Source organism: Phyllobates terribilis, unplaced genomic scaffold (genome assembly GCF_046119375.1).
Source record: "Phyllobates terribilis strain yellow unplaced genomic scaffold, ASM4611937v1 Scaffold_1__5_contigs__length_1240528914, whole genome shotgun sequence".
Taxonomy (NCBI): domain Eukaryota; kingdom Metazoa; phylum Chordata; class Amphibia; order Anura; family Dendrobatidae; genus Phyllobates; species Phyllobates terribilis.
In genome coordinates this window covers 734,457,269-734,480,983 of record NW_027362761.1, presented here as the reverse complement: position 1 = coordinate 734,480,983, position 23,715 = coordinate 734,457,269, and the positions used below count along the sequence as shown (strand labels likewise).

Below are 23,715 nucleotides of genomic sequence, written 5' to 3'. Positions count from 1 at the left end.
AATCCTCTGTTACAGACAGTATCATACTTCAGAGCTGTCTTCAAGATTCATGTTTCACGGTGGAACTTTTGTAACAATGCCAACTCATTGTCTGACCATAGTTCTGGTGAAATATATTTTGGGAAGTGTACAATCAGGGGCAAACTCACAGAAGGACATACAGGTGCATCTCACTAAATTAGAATATCATCAAAAAGTTAATTTATTTCAGTTTTCAATACAAAAAGTGAAACTCATACATTATATAGAGTCATTACAAACAGTGTGATCTATTTCAAGTGTTTATTGCTGTTAATGTTGATGATTATGGCTTACAGCCAATGAAAACACAAAAGTCATTATCTTAGTAAATTAAAATAATTAACAAAAAAACACCTTTAAAGGCTTCCTAAGTGTTTAAAACAGTCTCTTAGTCTGTTTCAATAGGCTCCACAATCATGGGAAAGACTGCTGACTTGACAGATGTCCAGAAGGCAGTCATTAACACACTCCACAAGGTCCCAGATTTCCAATTTTCATTTGGAAATCAAGGTCCCAGAGTCTGGAGGAAGAGTGGAGAGGCACACAATCCAAGCTGCTTGAGGTCTAGTGTGAAGTTTCCACAATCATTTTGGAGATGGAAATTTCATTCTCCAGCAGGACTTGGCACCTGTCCACACTGCCAAAAGTACCAATACCTGGTTTACACACAACAGTATCACTGTGCTTGATTGGCCAGCAAACTCGCCAGACCTTAACCCCATAGAGAATCTATGGGGTATTGTCAAGAGGAAGATGAGACACCAGACCCAACAATGCAGATGAGCTGAAGGCTGCTATCAAGCAACCTGGGCTTCCATAACACCTCAGCAGTGCCATAGGCTGATCGCCTCCATGCCACGCCACAATGATGCAGTAATTGATGCAGAAGGAGCCACGACCAAGTATTGAGTGCATTTACTGAACATACACTTCAGTAGGCCAACATTTCGGATTTTAAAAACATTTTTCAAGCTGTTGTTATAAAGTATTCTAATTTACTGAGATAATGACTTTTGTGTTTTCACTGGCTGTAAGCCATAATCATCAACATTAACAGAAATAAACACTTGAAATAGATCACTCTGTTTGTAATGACTCTATATAATATATGAGTTTCACTTTTTGTATTGAAGAACTGAAATAAATTAACTTTTTGATGATATTCTAATTTAGTGAGATGCACCTGTACCTCCCAATTTTAAAAAAAGGGAGAGGAACATGTATTGTGGCATTTAAACAGTAACTTTGCCCTATTGAAGATGCTTATTTCCCTTTATGTCCTCCATAGAGTATGATCACACACAGTATGATACCCCCACATGCACAGTATAATGCTCCCACAGTAACCCCAATACAGTATGATGTTACCACAGTGCCCCCCAAAAAGTATGATGTTCCCATAGTGGCCTCAGCACAGTAGGATGCCCCTACAGCGCTCCTTGACACAGTATGATGTCTCCACAGTTCCACCACACGCACATATTATGAGGCCTCCACATACGTTATTAGACCCCACAGTGATTCCCCCAGAATATGATGTCCCCACAGTTCTCCCTCCACTCCTAGAACTGAGGCTGCAGGTACCGCTGAAATTGAGATGGTGGGTGGTGGGTGTGTTCTGGATTAGTCCCCCCTTCCACCACAACTCATGGGTCCCATAGCGGATCTCCCGCTATTAGTGATACACCACTGTGTAAAATACACACATATCTGCTTTCAAAATTTATTACAATTTTGTCTAAAAATTTTGCTGTCAGGCTTAACATAATAGCTGTATTCTTTGTATTGTGCCAAAATGTAAAATGTCATTGAAGAGTAGAGTCCTCCCTTACGTGTTGTAATTTTTACACTCATGACACGGTGGCTGGAATCTTTTGCTAGGCTTAATAAGGTTATTCTTAGTGTACTTTACGTCTCACTAGTTTTTTTCTTCATATTCAGATAGCATATTCATCATCTTCACCAGGAAACTACGTGGTGAGAGATTTTAATTACTGTTTGTTTTTCTTGCTTGCTTACTTTTTTATGTTTTTATTTTTCTATTTGACACTTTTGTTAGTGTAGCCATATTGGTTCCATTGGGGTTGTGTTATAAAAGCTTTCTTTCCACTGAACCAGCCTTACAGTTTGTTTTAAGTTGACATCATTTGAGAAAAATGTCAGATCTTTCTAGATTCAGTAATTTAGCTCATATTGATAACAGTTCTTATGTTTGTATGTTAATTTAGGGTCCTCCGGGTGGCGGGGGCCCACCTGGCACACCTATAATGCCCAGTCCCGGAGGTAAACTCTTTTTATATACACTTCTTATCATTGTGTCATTTTAATTCTGTTACGTGGACCATTGTGTTATTTTATTTCTGTTACATGGACCATTGTGTTGCATATGGATGAGAATGCTTGAGAGCCTACAATAAAAATGTAGTGTTGGGCAATGCTGCACACAGTGAATACTCTACAGCCGTTATTTATTTATTATACTCACTTATATAGCGCCATTAATTCCACAGCGCTTTACATACATTATCGACATTGTCCCCAATGGGGCTCACAATCTACATTCCCTATCTATGTCTTTGGAGTGTGGGAGGAAACTGGAGAACCCGGAGGAAACCTACACAAACACCGGGAGAACATACAAAGTCCTTGCAGATTTTGTCCTTGGTGGGATTTGAACCCAGGACCCCAGCGCTGCAAGACTGCAGTGCTAACCACGTTACAGTTTTAGACATGATCTGCTTTGTTTCGTATATGTTACACAGTTCAGAAGTACCTTCCATGTCAGCCAAGAAGCATAGGTCTAGCCTATGTGCTTTCCAGTTCAGAGGTAAAACAGATGTTGACCTCCCAAGAGAGAATTGTGTCCAAGTTCACCAGTATTTTTATGATTGCAATTAATTCACTACTGTTTGGAGCATTATTTTACACAGAACAGCTTAGCACTTAACCAACAGTTATGTTTCTATAGAAAAACAGATGATACAATAACAAATGATAAAAAAGCAGATTGTTCAGGTGCACAAAACCCAGAGATCACCTCCAACAAATGTTCTCTTGACATGGGCTAATCCGACTACAGACAACAGGGTTAGTCCTCCCAAAAGCATATCTATGGTCTCATGGGTGATCATTTGGCCAGAAATTGACTAATTCCATCTGCTTTTGGGATGTGTCTGGAGAAATCAGGTCACCAAGAACAAAGAACAGGAACAGAAAGGAACGGAGAGTCAGTCCTGGATGTCACAAGACACATAACGGGAAGTTTTGTCAGCAGTTTTTATCTTGATGGTTTTTTAGTACATGGTCAGATGTATAATCCACAGAACTACACAACACAGTCAGAGCGATAAATGTATGATGGGTTCCTTACAATACATGTTTACCAGGATGAATTCTCACATAGAAAATTCATTGAACAAATTTCTGTGCATAAAATCCGTTACATACGGTGAAAATTGATATACAGTCATATGAAAAAGTTTGGGCACCCCTATTAATCTTAAGCTTAATGTTTTATAAAAATTGGTGTTTTTGCATCAGCTATTTCAGTTTGATATATGTAATAACTGTTGGACACAGTAATGTTTCTGCCTTGAAATGAGTTTTATTGTACTAACAGAAAATGTGCAATCTGCATTCAAACAAAATTTGACAGGTGCATAAGTATGGGCACCTCACCAGAAAAGTGACATTAATATTTAGTAATTCCTCCTTTTGCAAAAATAACAGCCTCTAGTCGCTTCCTGTAGCTTTTAAGGAGTTCCTGGATCCTGGATGAAGGTATTTTTGACCATTCCTCCTTACAAAACAATTCCAGTTCAGTTAAGTTTGATGGTCGCCGAGCATGGACAGCCCTCTTCAAATGATCCCACAGATGTTCAATGATATTCAGGTCTGGGGACTGGGATGGCCATTCCAGAACATTGTAGTTGTTCCTCTGCATGAATGCCTGAGTAGATTTGGAGCGGTGTTTTGGATCATTGTCTTGCTGAAAGATCCATCCCCTGCGTAACTTCAACTTTATCACTGATACTTGAACATTATTGTCAAGAATCTGCTGATACTGAGTGGAATCCATGCGTCACTCAACTTTAACAAGATTCCTGGTGCCGGCATTGGCCACACAGCCCCAAAGCATGATGGAAGCTCCACCAAATTTTACTGTGGGTAGCAAGTGTTTTTCTTGGAATGCTGTGTTTTTTTGCCGCCATGCATAACACCTTTTTGTATGACCAAACAACTCAATCTTGGTTTCATCAGTCCACAGGACCTTCTTCCAAAAAGAAATTGGCTTCTCCAAATGTGCTTTTGCATACCTCAGCCGACTCTGTTTGTGGCGTGCTTGCAGAAACGGCTTCTTTCGCATCACTCTCCCATACAGCTTCTCCTTGTGCAAAGTGCGTTGTATAGTTGACCGATGCACAGTGACACCATCTGCAGCAAGTTGATGCTGCAGCTATCTGGAAGTGGTCTGAGGATTGTCCTTGACTGATCTCACCATTCTTCTTCTCTGCCTTTCTGATGTTTTTCTTGGCCTGCCACTTCTGGCCTTAACAAGAACTGTCCCTGTGTTCTTCCATTTCCTTACTATGTTCCTCACAGTGGAAACTGACAGGTTAAATCTCTGAGACAGCTTTTTGTATCCTTCCCCTGAACAACTATGTTGAATAATCTTTGTTTTCAGATCATTTGACAGTTGTTTTGAGAAGCCCATGATGCTGTCTTCAGAGGAGATTCAAACAGGAGAAAAACTTGCAAGTGGCCACTTTAAGTAGCTTTTCTCATGATTGCATACACCTGGCTATGAAGTTCAAAGCTCAATGAGGTTACAAAACAAAAAAAAGTGCTTTAGTAAGTCAGTAAAATGTATGTAGGAGGATTTAAAACAAGAAAATGATAAGGGTGCCCATACTTATGCACCTGTCAAATTTTGTTTGAATGCAGATTGCACATTTTCTGTTAGTACAATAAACCTCATTTCAAGGCAGAAACATTACTGTGTCCAACAGTTATTACATATATCAAACTGAAATAGCTGTTGCAAAAACACCAATTTTTATAAAACATTAAGCTTAAGATTAATAGGGGTGCCCAAACTTTTTCATATGACTGTATCCATGTCTTATACATCTCTATTTATATATAGTAATCACTCAAACCCTGAGAATTATATATTAATCATATTAATTAGTATAATCGAAGATCATTTTGTTACCATATTCTTTGGTAAGAATTTTCTTCTTGTTTTATGCAGATAAAGTTCATATATTGTATAATGAAAGGTTTTGCTACTTCCTGCATCAATTGTTTCCCCATTTTCAAGAGCTCTGCTTTCATTCATCGAATACAATGTGGATTCGAAATTCGTGTAACTGTACAATGGAAACCATGTAATGTATTTTGCTTTTTCTTTCTGGGTTTTTATTTTTTTGCAGACTCTACAAATTCCAGTGAGAACATGTACACAATGATGAACCCAATAGGACCTGGCGGAAGCAGGCCAAATGTAAGTAGAGTGAACAGTTGGATGTATGAATTCATGCAGGACTATTCCATCACAAACTATTCTTGCTGCGTGACTATTTATGTGAATGTGTCAGATCTCTCCTCTTGTGTACTACCATCATCATCATCATAGTAGCTGAACAGCAAAGGTCCCTGCCGATTATTATTAGAGCAACAGATCATTGGGTTCCCACAAAAGGGATCATATCAAAGTATTACTGTGGATGTTACATTATTATTGTGAAAAAATTACTAAATATAGTAATGATATTATGATAATATTATATAGAATATGCATATTCTTAGAGCTGTACAGTTATGGCCAAAAGTTTTCAGAATCACATAAGTTTTGGGCTTCACAAAGTTTTCAGCTTCAGTTTTTATAGGGGCAGTTTGCATTATCTCTAGATTGTCATGAAGAATAATCGGTTGAATTGCAAAAAAAATGCAAAGTCATTCCTTTCCATAAAAATGAACTTAATCACAAAAAAAAAAAACAACATTTCCACTGATTTTCACCACCGTCATAAAATCACCTGCTTACATCATTTCAGTGATTTTCTTGTGAACTCAGGAGAAAGTGTTAACGAGGACAAGACAGCTGATATCACTCTGTTGTGCTGATTGAGATATAAGAGCAGACTGGTTGCTTTGAAAGAGCCCTGGTACTTCAAATCATTGGTGTTTTTCTTGCTTAACTCAAAGGAAATGTGCATTGATTTGCATCTAAAGGACTTTACACGTAAGGACATTGCAGCTTGTAAAATTGCCCTTAAATTAACCATTTATCGGATCATCCAAGAGAGGTTCAGTTGCTGTGAAGAAAGCTTTAGCGCACACAAGAAAGTCTAGCATGTGCCAGGACTGTTTCATAATGAGGATTCAGCTACGGGATCGATTCAGCACCAGCGCAGAGCCTGCTCAGGAATGGCAGCAGGCAGGTGTCAGTGCATATACACACACAGTGAGGCGAAGGCTTTTGGAGACTGGCCTGGTGTCAAAAAATGGCAGCAGAGAAGTCACTTCTCTGTAACAAAAACATCATGGATGGACTGACATTCTGTAGAAAGCCATGAAGTTGACTACAGATGGATTAGACTGCAGAGGACAGGGGTAAAGTTATCTTTTGTGATAAAGCCCCCCTCATAGTGTTTGGGACATCTGGAAAAATGATTGTCCAAAGAAGAAAAGTTAAACTCTACCATGAGTCCTGTGTCATGCCAATGGTAAAGTATCCTGAGACCATTCATGCGTGAGGTTTCTTTTCATCCAACAGAGTGGGCTCACCGACAATGTTGCCTAAGAACACTGACATGAATAAAGAATGGTATCTAAGCACCCTCCAAGAGTAACTCCTCGCTACCATCCAGGAGCAATTTGGTGATGAGCAATGCTGTTACCTGCACCATGTCACAAGGCAAAAGTGATTACTAAGTGGCTCGATGGCCAAAAATGTTAACTATATATTTGAGCATTGGAACCACTGGGCTATCTTGCTGCCCATCATTAAAGTGCACCATATGACATACATATAAATCTTTATGCTATTTATTCCCTCTAGCAGGAGCATAAGTATTTAACTCCGAGGCTGACAACAGTAGCTCTGTCGGTCTGATCTATAAGAAAGACTTCTTAAAAGTATTTACAAAAAATAGGCAAAAACCTCAGTGATAGGTACAGCTTGAACAGCTACCGATTACTATTAGGTATCACAAGTGTCTCCCTTTTATTTTCTTTTTATGTTGCTCCATTATATAGATCATCAGCTGTCTGCAGGCCTATTTCACATCCCCATTAAGACAAATTGTGCTGATACAACTGTGCTATAGGTGGGTGATGTTCTGATAGTTGTTTTTGACCAGTGTTTGGGTTTTTTTTTCCAGTTCCCAATGGGTCCTGGTCCTGATGGCCCAATGGGAGGAATGGGTGCAATGGAACCCCATCATATGAATGGATCATTAGGTAGGTTCATTTATGAAATGCATTTAACTTTGTATTTAATGATCAAAAATATTAAATGTGGTCTCTAAGGAATATATTTATCAGAGAATTGTGTAACAATCAAAACCATGCAGGTTTTCTACATAAATCAGAACAAATGTAGTGTGTGCAGTTTATACATATATATCTTTACAGTAACATCACAACATGAAACATCATAGCCCAAAATCTAATCCAGATCTATATCTATATTTTTTTTTTTGCAAGAGATACTTTCCAGTCTTCTAAAAACAGTCATAAGGAAGAAAACATTGCAAACAGGAAAGAGTTATAGTAATGGTGTTATTTCAAACCCCTAGAGAAAATAAAATGTCATGAAATACTTCTATCTGGATGTTGTAGTATGTTTGCCCTATACATGCAGGTTTGAAGTCGCATACTGTATTGTTGTAGTGACATCTAGTGGCCTTGAGTCTAACTGCACTTGATCAGCAAAAATGCAAGAGTCTACATTTATATAGATCGTTTTCATCATTTTTTCCATATGAAAGTTGCAAGTCATTATAAAAAATATCATTTCACATTCAAACATTTGTTATATTAAGGCTGGCTTCTTTTTTCTTTTTTTTTTCTAAAATTGCAGCAACATAGCATTTTATGGTATTTTTTCATTTTTGATTCCAATGGCAAAAAAAAGCGCAAAGCTATTAAAAAAATGTATGTGCCAGAAAAAAACCTAATACTTCAATTAAACTATGAAGCAACAATAAAATGTGTAGCCCGGGTGACGACAAAAAAAATAAACTGTATATGAATGTTGACAAAATGTATAAAAGAGAGAGAATATTTGTAAGAATTTGCATCTTATTAAAGTTAGGCTACTCCTTTAAAAAGAAATATTGGATATATCATAGTAATATAGATTCATAATGTATTTGTGATGTTGTTTTTAATTTGCATTTGCTCTCAACAATGTGAATTGAATGTATATCTGTCGGTACCAGGAAACTGTCAGCAAGTAGATAAAGCCATGCTAAGATCCACAGCACTTTATCGTACTCATGGTCTTGGTGCCTAAATACTGCCTGCAGTTCAGATCACAAAATATACACTTTACAAATATCACACATTTATCACCAGTATACTTTTCTTTATGTGCTAATCGAAACTTAGTGATACAGAACTTGTTGATGGTTTCCAAAATAACCTTCATTAAGTGCACTGTTGTAATTCGTAACCTGAATTGTAATATTGAATTCAACAGGATATGATTCATTATAAAAGAAACACATTTATTAAAAAAGTCTCCGCAAACAACAAACAGATGCTGTCCCAACGCGTTTTATCTCCCCATATTTAGGCAACTTATTAGGAGGCAAGAAAATATGTGATTTATTAAAAATCTCCTCAAACAATACTGTGATTATTTTATAATTATATCCTGTTGAATGCAATATGAATTACAATGTGCATAAAATGTAGGTAATTCTCAGCCTCTTAGAATCTAAATAAAGGGTAACTTTTATAGGAATAATACTTTACTTAGTCATGTTATATCCATTGGGATTTGGGAAATTCGGTAAAGTTTTTGGTTTCCAAGATGCAACATGTCACAGAGTAAAAATGCCATAATTAATGAAGACTTATTGCTGGGTTTTATATCTGTGGGAGTCCAATCTAAGGCTGTGTGCCCACGATGCGTATTTCATGCGTTTTTGGTGCGGAAATTTCCGCAGTGTAAACGCATGATAAACGCTTGGTAAGCCTTCTGCCATGGTCCCCTATGCAATTCCGCACTTTCAATGCCCATGCTGCGGATTTTTCCGCAGCATTTATGCTGCGCTCAAAAATCCGCAGCATGTCCATTAATTTTGCGGAAGCGCAGCGGAACTCCCGCCATTGACTTGCATTAGAACGCGCCAATAACGCAAGACTGCATCTGTACTTGCGTAATTGGCGCGTTCTAATGTGCGGATGGTACCCGGGTGTAGAGGAGAGAAGACTCTCATCCAGACCCAGGTACCATAGAAACTGTAAAAAAAGAATAAAATAAAAAATAAAGATTATACTTACCTTCTGATGGCCCCCGCTGTGCTCCTTCTCCTTTGCCGGCACATCGCGTTGGACTGTAGGACCTGCGGTGACGTCACAGTCATGTGACGGTAGGTCCTTCAGTACACGGCGTCGCGATATCCCGGCAGCCAGGAACGAGCGCAGCAGCACACCCCGGGCCATCGGAAGGTAAGTATCAGGTTTATTTTTTTATTTTTAACCATTTAAAGGTCACACTATATAAATCCATGCTGTTTGCATGGATTTATATAGTGTGACCTAGTTGTCAAGCACTTTCCAAGTGATGCTAAAATCGCTTTGAAAGCGCTTGTCAATCCGCTTGCGGAAACGCATGTGGATCCGCATGTATTACGCAGGAAAAACGCATGTACAATCCCCATGCGTTTTTTCTGCCAGGGAGATGCAGAAATTTTCTGCTTCATTTCTGCATCGTGGGCACATAGCCTAAAACGTTTTTTTAATCAATACCTGCAGCTTTAGTTACATTGACTCTAATTCTGAGTCTGTTCTTTGAACTGTACTTCTCAATTAAATGTGTTGACCGTCATTCTTTTTTTCTCCTTATAGGCTCTGGAGATATGGATGTGTTGCCAAAGGTATTGTATTACAGTATATTTGTATATAGGACTTTATGCATGACAGGAGTTATTGGGGTTTTTCACTTTAAAAAAAAATGGTCTCTAAATAATAGAACTTGTGTAAAATAACAAAATCTGATAGAACTCAATGTTTTGCCTTATTTTGTCAGAGCAGGCAAAGATTTTAAGGCCATAGATTAACTAGAAAAATAACAAGAAAAATATTTAGATTTGAGAGTCCTCAGTGGTTGATACCTTTTATTGGTTAACTGAAAAGATAGTAACAAATTTCAAGCTTTCAGGTTTCTTTATCAGGCATGGTATAACACAAAATCTGAAGAGTCACATATTTATACACAGCAAGACACAGAAATAATGCAATAGATGAGACAACTGACGTGAAGCAGATCTATTACTATGGGAGAGGGATAAATAGTTATGGCCATAAATATTGGAATAGTTCATAGATAAAGAGTGTGAAAGTTTTATTATCCTGTGATTAAAGTCTGTTCCGGGGCTGTGATGCCCACACAGGTCTGAGGAGCACATTCCTTAGCTGATGTAGAATGATATAAATCCATGCTCTGAAGGTGTCAAAGGTCGCCATGAATTTACATTCCCAAACTTTTCTGTCTCTCTGAGATTTGAAATTACCTTTTAATACCAGTAATTTCATATCCATGGTACTGTGATCAGGGAAATAAAAATGTTTTGCCACAGGTAGATCTATTCTTTTTTCTTTTATTGTGTGGCGATGAGAATTTATCCTTGTTCTAAGTTTTTGCCCTGTCTCCCCTACATACAGACCCCCAGATGGACATTTGGTACATATGATTAAGTACACCACATTAGATGTGATGTAGCTGAAAGTATCTGGGATCTTGTAGTCCTTATGTGATTTGGGGATCTTTATCTTGTCTGTGGTTATTATAAATGGACAGGTTTTACATTTTTTCTGGTGGCAGGGAAAGGTACCTGTAGCTGGTGGAGGTGACAGGGAGCTTCTGACAATGATTCTTCTTAAATTGGGGGGCTGCCTGAAGCACAGAAGTGGGGGGTCTGGAAATATGGATTGTAATCGGGCATCTTTTTGTAGTAAAGGTTGTAGTTTCCGTGCAGCTCCCCTTAGCACCTCCAAATTTGGGTTGTAGGTGACTACTAGAGGCACTCGGTTGCTTTCTTGTTTAGTTTTGTAATGTAGGAGGTGATTCATTGATATTTTGATGGCTCTTGTAATCTGGTTCTCAATTGTTCTTGGATGGTAGCCCTGATTCAAAAAGGTCTTTCTGAGGCCACCAAGGTGTTTGTCTCTATCCATAGGTTTGGAACATATCCGATTGTATCTGATGGCTTGGCTGTAGACAATAGAGTTTTTTATGTGTTTTGGGTGGAAACTGTCCCATTTAAGCTATCTTGGACGGTCGATTGGCTTCAGGTACAGGGATGTCTTTATTTCATTGTTCTGTAGCTTAATGATGATGTCCAAAAAGTTAATTTCAATACAGGAGCAGTTGAGTGTTAGGTTGATGGTGGGATGAAATTTATTAAAGTGTTCATGGAACGTCTTCAGCTGTTGCTCAGACTCCATCCTGATGATTAAAGGTGATAAAAGGTATCAACCACTGAGGACTCTCAAATCTAAATATTTTTCTATGTACTGGCTAACACGGTACAAAGATATATATTTTCCCTGTATAGATTAACTAATGTGTAATCTACTTGATGGTTGGGGGTTAAGATACCTACAGGATATTAGGATGTAAGGAAGAAAATATTGCAAACAGTACTGTGAATTCTTGTAAAGGACATTGTAATTCTCACAAACTGTGATAGTGATCACAAAATAATATTTTTTCATGTATCCTTTAATAAGATGTGTAGTAGAGGGGTTACAAGGACACTAAACTTCAGGAAGGCAAATTTCCAACGGTTGAGAGATGATCTTAGTGCAATAAACTGGGACGATATCCTGAAACATAAAACTACACAAAGCAACTGGGAGACATTTATTAGCATCCTGTATAAGACCTGTGCCCAATATATACTATAAGGCAGCGCTAATCATCATGCTGGGGGACACTCGCTGTACCAGGTCAATTAAAGCACACCAGCCACGTTTTTCCAGTATTTCACAATCCCGCAGTTTATTACTCTTCATAACTGCTTATAACTGAGTCCAACTCAGTGGCTCGCCGACATATTACACATATAATGTCCAGGAGCCTTTCAAGTGGCAGACAGGCCCACTTGGCTCCAGTTACAGCCTTCAGGAAAGTCACTTATATCAATGTCCATATAACGCAGTGTTTTACCTTTGCCGGGTTTTAGCTGCTTCAGACTTGTTCTGCCACAGCTGTGGCTTTACGGCTTCCCAGATGGGGGTCTCCAGCCCTCGTACCTTCAAAGGCTACTGGTATGTTTTCACACCACACATCCAGCCTCTGCCTTTCAGGCTTCACTAGGCCTCACTAAGCCTCTCCAGGCTAACGGTGTCCCACACGGGGAACAGGCCTCACGCCTTTCACCCACCTGTTTCAAAACTACCAGGGTTTATATATCTTCCAGTGCACACAGGACCTAAACTGATGTCACAGTCATGTGATCAGACCTTCTGTGTGCACAGGGCCTGTGCTGATGTCACAGTCATGTGATCAGTCACCAGAGGGGAAGGTACATGGTCAGCCAAAACACACCCTGGACCATTACAGTAATGCCGCAAGCCGCTGCATTACAATACCCTATGGGAATAAACATGCTAGAAAAAGGAGGAAACCACTGTGGCTAAATAGAGCTGTAAGGGGTGCAATAAGTGACAAAAAGAAAGCATTTAGAGAACTAAAGCAAGTAGGTAGTGATGAGACATTAAATAAATACAGAAAATTAAATAAATTCTGTAAAAACCAAATCAAGGCAGCAAAGATTAAGACAGAGAGACTCATTGCCAGAGAAAGTAAAAATAATCCCAAAATATTCTTTAACTACATAAATAGTAAAAAACTAAAAAATGATAGTGTTGGCCCCCTTAAAAATAGTCTGGGTGAAATGGTGGGTGGGGATGAGGAAAAAGCCAATATGCTAAATTATTTTTTTTCAACAGTATTTACACAAGAAAATCGCATGACAGAAAACATGATTAGTGATGACAAAAATTCTCCATTAAATGTCACTTGCTTAACCCAGCAGGAAGTACGGCGGCGTTTAAAAATCACTAAAGTTGACAAATCCCTGGGCCCGGATGGGATACACCCGCAAGTACTGCAGGAATGAAGTAACGTCATAGATAGACCATTATTTTTAATCTTTAAAGATTCCATAATAACAGGGTCTGTACCACAGGACTGGTGTATAGCGAATGTGGTGCCAATATTCAAAAAGGGGACAAAAACCGAACTTGGAAATTATAGGCCAGTAAGCTTAACCTCTACTGTGGGTAAAATCCTGGAGGGTTTCCTAAGAGATGCTATACTAGAGTATCTGAAAAAGAATAACCTCATGACCCAATATCAACATGGGTTTACGAGGGACCATTCCTGTTAGACTAATCTGATTAGCTTTTATGAGGAGGCAAGTTCCGGACTGGACCAAGGAAATGCAGTGGATGTTGTGTATATGGACTTTTCAAAAGCTTTTGATACGGTTCCACACAAAAGGTTGATACATAAAATGAGAACAATGGGGATAGGGGAAAATATATATATGTGGGTCAAGAACTGGCTCAGTGATAGGAAACAAAGGGTGGTTATTAATGGAACACACTCAGACTGGGTCTCAGTTAACAGTGGGGTACCACAGGGGTCAGTATTGGGCCCGCTTCTTTTTAACATATTTATTAATGAAGAAAGAAAATAATTTTGGTGAGTCCCAAAAATAATTAAAATCCTCAATTTATTACAAAATAATTTAAAAGATCATGAAAAACCAAAGACAAGCTAAATACCCAAGTAACTGGAAGTAAATGGGTAAATCGCACAGTGCAAAAATAATAATAAATAATGAAGGGTATTTAGTTAACATAATTTTGATCAAAATAATGTAAAAGGTATCCAGCCACGTCACGGCAACCCTTATGGGACAGTCCTAACTCTAATATTAAAACCTTACCATTTGTCAAGTGACGTACGTATGGATAAGGGCAGAGAGACTGACCCCCTAGTAGAAGCATAGACCTGAGGCAGAATGAACATTTCAGCTCAGACAAAGGGCGGCCACACCCTTATATGTACTAAAGCACACTGAACTACAAAGAAAAAACCTAGAAGTCTGAACTGAAACATAAATTGATGTGCATGCAAAATGTAAATGCATGTTCACACAAGGCCACTAGACAAAGAAAAACCAAAGACAAGCAAAATACCCAAATAACTGGAAGTAAATGGGTAAATCGCACAGTGCAAAAATAATAATAAATAATGAAGGGTATTTAGTTAACAGAATTTTGATCAAAATAATGTAAAAGCCATCCCACCACATCACGGCAACCCTTATGGGACAAAGATCATACAGGTTGGGAATACATCTCAACGCGTTTCTGGCAAAAAGAGATTCCTTATGATACATTGTATAAAAACAAATGGTAACCAACCATTGATCAATAAACATATATGTTGACAATCAATCACATTTGAGAATAATTAGCATAATCACATGACTAAATCACAAGGAAAACCAGAAGGAGGAAAAAAAAAAAAAAAAAAAACAGAAGAAAAAAAAAAACCTGCATTAAAATCCCTAACATTTAATGTAGGTCTAGAGTATCATTCACCATTCCTATGGTTCATGCCGTTGGGGTATTATGTATCAAGTCTAATGATCCAAAATAATTCTCTTAGGAGGAGTGTTTTCCTCCAATCCCCTCCTCTAATAGGAATATCCACTTTTTCTAGCCCATAGAATGAAAAATTGTTTAATTCCCCTTTATGTCTCTCTACAAAATGCTTACATGCTCCTGAATTTATTTTTGATGTTGGTAACATGTTTTGCCATCCTTTTCTTTAATTTACATATTGTGCAGCCAATGTATTTTATTTTACATTCTTTGCAAAATATGCAATACACAACATAATTTGTATTGCAATTAATAAATCTTTTAATATCATTAGCTGCATCAGTTTTTTGAGTTGGCAATGTATACTGGCACATCGTGCATTTGGAACATGCACATTTAAAAAACCTTTACAACTTAGCCAGGTTTTTTATCGCTTTTTTGTGGCACATATAGACTTGAGGAAAGAGTAGGGCCTGTTGATTTCCCTTTTCTCGGCACACATACTAATCCATTTTTCAGGATTTTATTTAAGTCCCGATCTTAGAATAATACAGGGACATATCTGTTTATAATATTTTTTATTTCCTGAAATTGGCAACTATATGGGGTACTGAAGATGTTTTTTCTGTCCATATTATCAGATTTTATTATTATTGGTTTCTTGTTGTTATTAATACCATCATCTCTGTTGTTTAAATGAGTATTTCTTACAAGAACTTTTTTTAATGCTGAATCAATATGTTTTTTCTTATACCCCCTTTCCAATAATCTAGATGTCGCAACCTTTGCTTGTTCATTGAATAGTGTGATATCAGAGCTATTTCGATAAATTCCATTTAATTCACCATAGGGGATTGAATTCACAGTATGGGCGGGGTGGCAGCTGTATAGGTTTTCTATAGTTGCGATATCTAACCTTTTCTTCTTTTACATCCCCCATGAGATACAAATCCAAAAGGCTGATTTTATCCTGCGGTTCAGTATAAGTAAATTTTAAATTTACATCATTAGCATTGATATAGGATAAAAAATCTGGGATTTTTTCCACTTCTCCTACCCATATTAGTAAAACATCGTCCATATATCTAACATATAGTTCAATGTCATTTTTAAAAGGATTTTTGTCTGTGAAAATAGTGCTTTCTTCCCACCATGATACAAAAAGTATGGCTAAAGATGGGGAGAAACATGAGCCCATTGGGCAACCTTTAATTTGGAAATAATATTCTTCATTAAATATAAAATATTATGCTCAAGGAGATATTCAATACTACGGATAATCATCTCCTTCGTTTCGTCCGCTATATTTTTGTAAATGGTGGAACACAGCAGTTAATGCTAGATTATGTGGAATAGATGAAAACAGATTTACCACATCACATGACAGAAATTTAGATTTTTCAGACCATTTTTCATATAATCAATTACTGATGACGTATCTTTTAAGTAACCCGGTGTTCTGGGAATTAATGGCTGTAGCTACCCATTGACTTAAAAATGCAGGGGTTTTTTTTTCTCCTGATTTTCCTTGTGATTATGCTAATTATTCTCAAATGTGATTGATTGATTAACATATGTGTTTATTGATCAACGGTTGGTTACCATTTGTTTTTATACCATGTATCATAAGGAATCTGTATCTCAGTGAATAAGGGCTTTTTGCCAGAAACGCGTTGAGATGTATTCCCAACCTGTATGATCTTTTAAATTATTTTGTAATAAATTGAGGATTTTAATTATTTTTGGGACTCACCAAAATGATTTTCTTATGTGAAGCCGTAAGTCACGGCTACTGGTTGGAGACCCACAACATTGTAAGACGGACTGCGTCATATAAATAGGACACGGTGATGCTGCTTTTTTGTATATTTATTAATGACCTTGTAGGGGGCATACAGAGTAATATTTCAATATTTGAAGATGACACTAAACTCTGCAGGGTAATCAATACAGAGGAGGACAATTTTATATTACAGGAGGATCTATGTAAACTAGAAGCTTGGGCTGATAAATGGCAAATGAGCTTTAATGGGGATAAATGTAAGGTAATGCACTTGGGCAGAGGAAATAAAATGTATAATTATATGCTTAATTGTAAAACACTGGGCAAAACTGTAACTGAAAAAGACCTGGGTGTATTGGTGGACGACAAGCTCACGTTTAGTGGCCAGTGTCAGGCAGCTGCTGCAAAGGCAAATAAAATAATGAGATGCATTAAAAGAGGCATAGATGCTCATGAGGAGAACATAATTTTACCTCTATACAAGTCACTAGTGCGACCACACTTAGAATACTGTGTACAGTTCTGGTCTCCGGTGTATAAGAAAGACATAGCTGAACTAGAGCGGGTGCAGAGAAGAGCGACCAAGGTTATTAGAGGACTGGGGGGTCTGCAATACCAAGACAGGTTATTACACTTGGGGTTATTTACTATGGAAAAACGAAGGCTTAGGGGTGATCTTATTACTATGTACAAGTATATGAGGGGACAGTACAAAGACCTTTCTACTGATCTTTTTACTCTGAGGCCTGAGACGGGGACAAGGGGGCATCTTCTACGTCTGGAGGAAAGAAGGTTTAATCATAATCACAGACGGGGATTCTTTACTGTAAGAGCAGTGAGACTATGGAACTCTCTGCCGCATGATGTTGTAATGAGTGATTCACTACTAAAATTTCAGAAGGGCATGGATGCCTTTCTTGAAAAGTATAATATTTCAGGTTATAAATACTAGATTCCTTGATAGGGCGCTGATCCAGGGAACTAGTCTGATTGTCGTATGGAGTCGGGAAGGAATTTTTTTCCCCAATGTGGAGCTTAGTGTTTGCCACATGTTTTTTTTTTGCCTTCTTCTCGATCAACATGTTAGGCTATGGGTTGAACTAGATGGACTTAGTCTTCCTTCAACCTTAAAAACTATGTTACTATGTAATTCTCACAAACTGGGCAAATTTCACAAAAGTATTCCACATTTATAAGCTACAGGTCTAATAAGATATATTACAGGTGGATCCTTCTGTACTACTGAGTTATCTAAACATTCTTTTTGTTTCCCTATTTTATTTCCAGAATTCTCCAAATAACATGGCAGGGATGAATAATCCTCCAGGAACGCCTCGTGATGATGGAGAGATGGCCGGGAATTTCTTAAACCCCTTCCAAAGCGAAAGCGTAAGTGTTCCACAGCTCCATTAGATGCCTCACAAGCTCACACAATAGGACAGCTACGTGTATAGTCCTCAGCTAGAGCACAAACCAGGTTACAAGTCCTTCTAAAAGCGCAAGCATTGTTCTCAGGAGCTTCGTGCAATTATTCACAGGCTAGAGGAGTGATGTGATGAAGCCAGCTTCACTACCTGTCATTTCATAGACAAATCTGAGTTCCTCCAGACTTGATTGCATTAAAAATATCAAGTTTAAAGATTATCTGTTACCAGGTTTTATCTCCCCCATCTGAGAGCAGAATGACATAGGGGCAGAAGCCCTGATTCCAGCAATGTGTCAATTACTGGGCTGCTTGATGTTGTTTTGATAAAAATCACTGTTTTCTCTGCTGCAGATCTAGCAGTTCTCTGAATGCTGAGCTTTGTATAACACCGCCCACACCACTGATTGGCAGCTTTCTGTGTACACTCTGCATAGGCAGAAAACTGATAATCAATAGTGTGGGCTGAGTTATACAAAGCATATGAATGTGGAGGACTACCTATCAGCAGGTTTATTAGTCCTCTAATAATAATGTTCTACTGATAAAAGTTAAGCAAGCAGCCGAGTAAGTGATACATTGCTGCTCGTACAATATGAGAAGGAGGTAGGGGAGAGGGGGAAGGTTGGAGCTGTTCACACCGGAAGCATAGCTAGATCCGATGCTGTAATTAGAAACTAGTGGGTGCCGTTCCTGCTGGTGACTGCAGCTGACAGAGGGAAAAACGAGGGTAGTTTCCAGCACAACCAACTGGATAAAATGTAAGTTTATTGAATCAAGTCAAAAGTCCATTAAAATTAAATTAAAATTAAAAACCTCAACACCTTAATTTTTTGCTCCTACAATATGCTGCTCTCAGATTAGATATCAGAGACCTGGCAGCAGATTCCCTTTAAGCCAGATCTGATCAGTGCATAGTGGAGGGCCTTGTTATGACTCTACAGAAAGTAATAAGGTGGGGCTCCATATTTAAGCACTTTTCTATAAAAACTAAAATGTGTCTGTTAGTTTTTTGCCTTACTGTAATTGGAAATGGGACTTTGCAACCACAGTCATCCATTTTAAAGCCTAATGGCAATAGTTTAATTTTCTTGTCAAATGCAAGTATATCCAGGTAGGAATATCTATGGAATTTTATTTCAGTCGCCAGTAATATCAGCAGAGTAGTGTCAGTAATTTGCATTAAAAATAAATCCAGAAATTCTTATTTTACCATTAGAGGGAGTTTTGTCATTGGTTAATTATTACAGATTTTTGGTGTGAATTCCACATCAGAAGTCAGTAGATGTGGGTAAACTTGTAAGACCCCTATCCACACAATAAAAAGAGCTGCAGAGAATTTCTTCTCTCGGCGTTTTGTGTGTGAACAGTTCTGGAGACTTCTTCCATGTAAGTGACATTGTTTTCTTCTCCTCGCAGTATTCACCCAGCATGACTATGAGTGTGTGATATCCTCATATACTCCAGTGCATTGAGCCTCTCAAGTGGAGAACTGTCAGTGTCCAAGCAGTGAGGATTACAAATTAGTACATTGTATATTTCAAAGCAGGAAAGTTCCCACCCTCCAGGCTCCTCTACAGACACTAGAAATCCTTACAGAGCAAATGGACTGCATCTCTGCAATGACTTGACCTATTATAGAACAGTGGTGTGAAGGAAGGACATTTCAGCCACGACCTTGTGAAGTTCTTTCTTATTCTTCTGCCAAATCCCAACTAACAAAGACAAGAGATCTTTCCATGACATTGAAACACAACTCTCGAAGCTGGGGTTCAACTGTCAGCAAAGTAATTGGATGAACCATCAACTCATAGAACTAAAACCCATCAAGAATTATAGCTTGGCTTCAAAGGAGAAGTATTGGAAGACTTACCATGAGACCTACCATGAATCGTGGGATTCTTTTGTGCCAGGAAAAAAAAAATCTTCTGACATTGAAGAGTTTAAAACCTATATCTGTGCAAGTTTCTGATTTTATTTATTATTACATTTCTTTTTACTTACTGGATCATATGGAGACACAACCTCCTGATATCTTACCTCCTTGCAGTGTACATAATATTCAGCAGCCCACAAAGTCCCATCAGCAAAGTGCGCCATGCGACATCATTACAGGCTCTGCACACAACCTCTGATCACCTGGACAGAACCTCTGATCACCTGGACAGAACCTCTGATCACCTGGACAGAACTCTGAGGACAAATGGAAGAATCCATCTGATTCTAAAAATATTCCTGAACTTCTCTGTACAACATGGTTCTTTTGTTAAAAAATAAACAATATATATAGAGGAATATGAAGAAAACAGATGCATAGGTAATAGAGTAAATTGATGTAACCACGCATATTATGTATTCTAGCATAACCGAAAATGAAGTATTTTCTTTATATGGCATATAGCTGCCTATATTGTCAAACTGCAGTAGAGACCGAAATGGGCCCCCCGCACCAAAACATTTTCTAACGACAAGTGGCTGTGTACTGGTCTACGCCTTTATCTGCACACTACTGGAATAACTGACTCCCATTGACATGGAAAAGAAATAGATGGGCTTCTTGCAAATAAACTTTAAGGAAAGGGGACCGCAAACATAAAATACCTAAAATAACAAATACAGCAGATACTCACCTCTCCCCGGTCCAGCCTCTGGTGTCGACTGCTGCTCCGGTCTCAGTGTTTTGGCGGCAGCAGTGACGACATGTTGACAGCACACATTACTGCTATAACTAGTCACTGAGCTTGTTGACTGTGACATGGTAGACGGCACAAGCTGCTGTGTTAATTGATAAGCAGCGGTGGTGTACGCCATTGGTGTGACATCACTACTACAGTTAAAGCACTGAGACCAAAGCAGAGGTGGACAGTTGTCACTGGACCTAGGGAGATGTGAGCACCTGCTGTGTTTGTTATTTTAATTAATTAAAATTAATAAATTTGTAAGAAGCCCATCTGTTTTGCACACATTGATCAGTCTGAACATGAAACCATCTACCAAAAAGCAGCACATTTAAATTTCTGTATTCCAGCTGCAAATCTTGGCTCAGCATGCGACTCAAACTAACAGTATGACATGGATCTATGATTCAGGCCTGGACTTCTGGCTGTAATACAGATGCTAAAAAGCGCCTTGTTTCTGGAGCTTTCTATCAGAGCCAGCATTGATGTTTTTAGAACTTTGTGCTAGTAGCTCCCCTGTAAGACCAGATGAGTTGACCTGAGCAAGTGGGCTAGCCACAATAATATATTAGTGGCTTTTCCACCGTCAGAACTAAAGGATCGGGTAAATGAATTGCAACTGCTCGATCTCCTGACATAATCCATTGGGGGAGGGTTAGGAGGCCCCCTTACTCATTAGATGGTCAGCCAATCTGGGTAAAATCGTCAGGTTTGGACGACTTTTATCTAATGTGTATGGGGGCCTTTGCATTTGCCAATTTAAACACTTCCAACACCTCAGTACCAAGAGTGAACTGTTCACTTTCTGTCTAGAACATACATGTCAAACTCTGGCCCATGGGCTAAATCTGACCCGCAGGGTGATTATATTTGGCCCGCAACCCCAGAACCACCACCCCTATGTGGGGCCATTATTCTGTATGGAGGACTATGTGGGGCCCATTATTCTGTATGGAGGACTACGTGGGCCCATTATTCTGTATGGAGGACTATGTGGGGCCATTATTCTGTAAGGAGGACTATGTGGGGCCCATTATTCTGTATGGAGGACTATGTGTGGCCCATTATTCTGTAAGGAGGACTATGTGGGGCTTATTATTATGTATGGCGGACTATGTGGGGCCTATTATTATGTATGGCGGACTATGTGGGGCCATTATACTGGTTGGAGGTCTATGTGGGAACCATTATTTTGTATTGAGAACTATGTCAGGTCTATTACACTGTATACTGGTTGGCCCACGACTTTGTCCAAGTTTTTCATTTTGGCCCGCTCTGTGTTTGAGTTTGACATCCTTGGTCTAGAACAACCTACCAATCTCAAAAGAATAATTACTGACTTCACCTGTCATTGGTCTTAATGGCTGATTTGTGCAAGTCAGGATAACAGCTATATTTAAATGAATCAATGCTAGCAAAGTTGCTTCATTTTTTTCTTCTCTGTGCATTGGAGCAATAAATGATTGGATGCAAAGGTGTAGAAGGTGTACATGGACTTTAAAGGGAACCTGTCATGTCCCCAAACGCTATTATCTTACAAATATAGGGTTGATCTGCAGGCTAATAGCGTTACAATGCTGTCCATCCACCTTACTATAAGCACGGTTATGAGGAAAAAATTAACTATATTACTTCCGGGAGCTGCCGGCTTTCAGTCATAGAGGCCTGCCCGGAGCGGCTACAGTTACCGCTCAGTAGACAGTGAATGGTGGCTAAAAGCACGCCCTCACATTTTGATAGACAGCTCGCTCTGCTGCCCTTATTTGCAGAGGGGGCTGTCAATCAAAGTGCCTGGGAGTGCTTACAGCTGCTGATCACAATGCTTTGAGCAATGATTGTAGCTGCTCCTTTCACGCCTCTATGACTGAAAGCCGACGGCTCCTGCAGGGAATATAGTTAATATTCTCCCGGTAGCTGTGCTTTTAGTAAGGTGGCCGAACAGCATTTTAGTGATATTAACCTGCAGATTAACCCTATATCCGCAGGTTCATGGCATTTAGAGACAGGACAGGTTTTCTTCAAATTCATTTTACATAGTACAAAGGAGGCTGTTGAAACAATATACACCTGTGACTACTGCAATAAATAATGAAAGAATAATGACGTCCTGCTATCTCAGCATGCTCCTCCATTTCAATGTAATTGGGAAAAAAAAAACAATGGAAACACGCTAATAGATATTATCACAATTTTTACCAAATCTGATGAATTTGAACCTAGGTATCTCAATGATAGTAGTTTTTATATGAATAAATGTACTAGATCATGTTCAAGAGCTAAGAAAAGGATGTCAGTGCTTTCCTTCTTTCTGTTATATCTGAAGCAATATTCTTTAGGCCAGTACGCAATAGTAGAAATTCTATCTCTTGAGTAAGAATTGTGTATACTAAAGATATTGGGAACCTGTTCAATATGGGAAAAAATGGTAGATTGGATATAAAAAAAAGTGAGTTCTCAAATTTATTGCTGGTAAATGTAATTGACCTTTTTTTTCCATTGTAAATGTCCACATGGTTTAAAGGTTAGAAAAATCACTGGAGGATATTATGTGAAGTCCATGTAATAGCCATTCATGTGTCTTCCAAGCAGTAAAGTCTTTCTGTGTCCAATAACATCTTAAATAAGTCTTATACATTTATTGCTGTTGTTTGAAAGCTATTGTTATGTAGGCATCTCACCTATTCTGTGATGTTTGGATCAGTAAAATGAATAAGAACCTCAGCACAACTAGATGTATCTTTTAGAGCCTGTCCTAATCTGGTAATTAAAAGTGGGCTCTCGTAAAAATGAACAGATATCTGAGAGAATATGGTAATTTTCATCCAATTCTTTATATTTTCCACAAAGCTAACTGTGAGCAAGAAGCTGCAGTTCTTATTGGGAAAATACCTTGGTAATGGACATGGGCGAATTATAGGAAGGGCAAAAGTTGCCCAAGGGCCTCGACT

At 38.5% G+C, this 23,715-nt stretch overlaps 1 protein-coding gene across 1 annotated transcript in view; it reads left to right on the top strand.

Annotated features, from left to right (window-relative positions):
* SSBP4 (single stranded DNA binding protein 4) overlaps positions 1-22,950 on the top strand; it is a 510,052-nt gene extending 487,102 nt beyond the window's left edge. Inside the window, exons 12-18 of the mRNA XM_073686385.1 lie at positions 1,963-1,998; positions 2,250-2,304; positions 5,457-5,527; positions 7,410-7,488; positions 10,108-10,136; positions 17,954-18,055; positions 19,509-22,950. Of these exons, the coding sequence (XP_073542486.1) occupies positions 1,963-1,998; positions 2,250-2,304; positions 5,457-5,527; positions 7,410-7,488; positions 10,108-10,136; positions 17,954-18,055; positions 19,509-19,538 (402 nt within the window). The 3' untranslated portion in view covers positions 19,539-22,950. The remainder of the gene's footprint in view (positions 1-1,962; positions 1,999-2,249; positions 2,305-5,456; positions 5,528-7,409; positions 7,489-10,107; positions 10,137-17,953; positions 18,056-19,508) is intronic.
* The last annotated feature ends 765 nt before the right edge of the window (positions 22,951-23,715 follow it).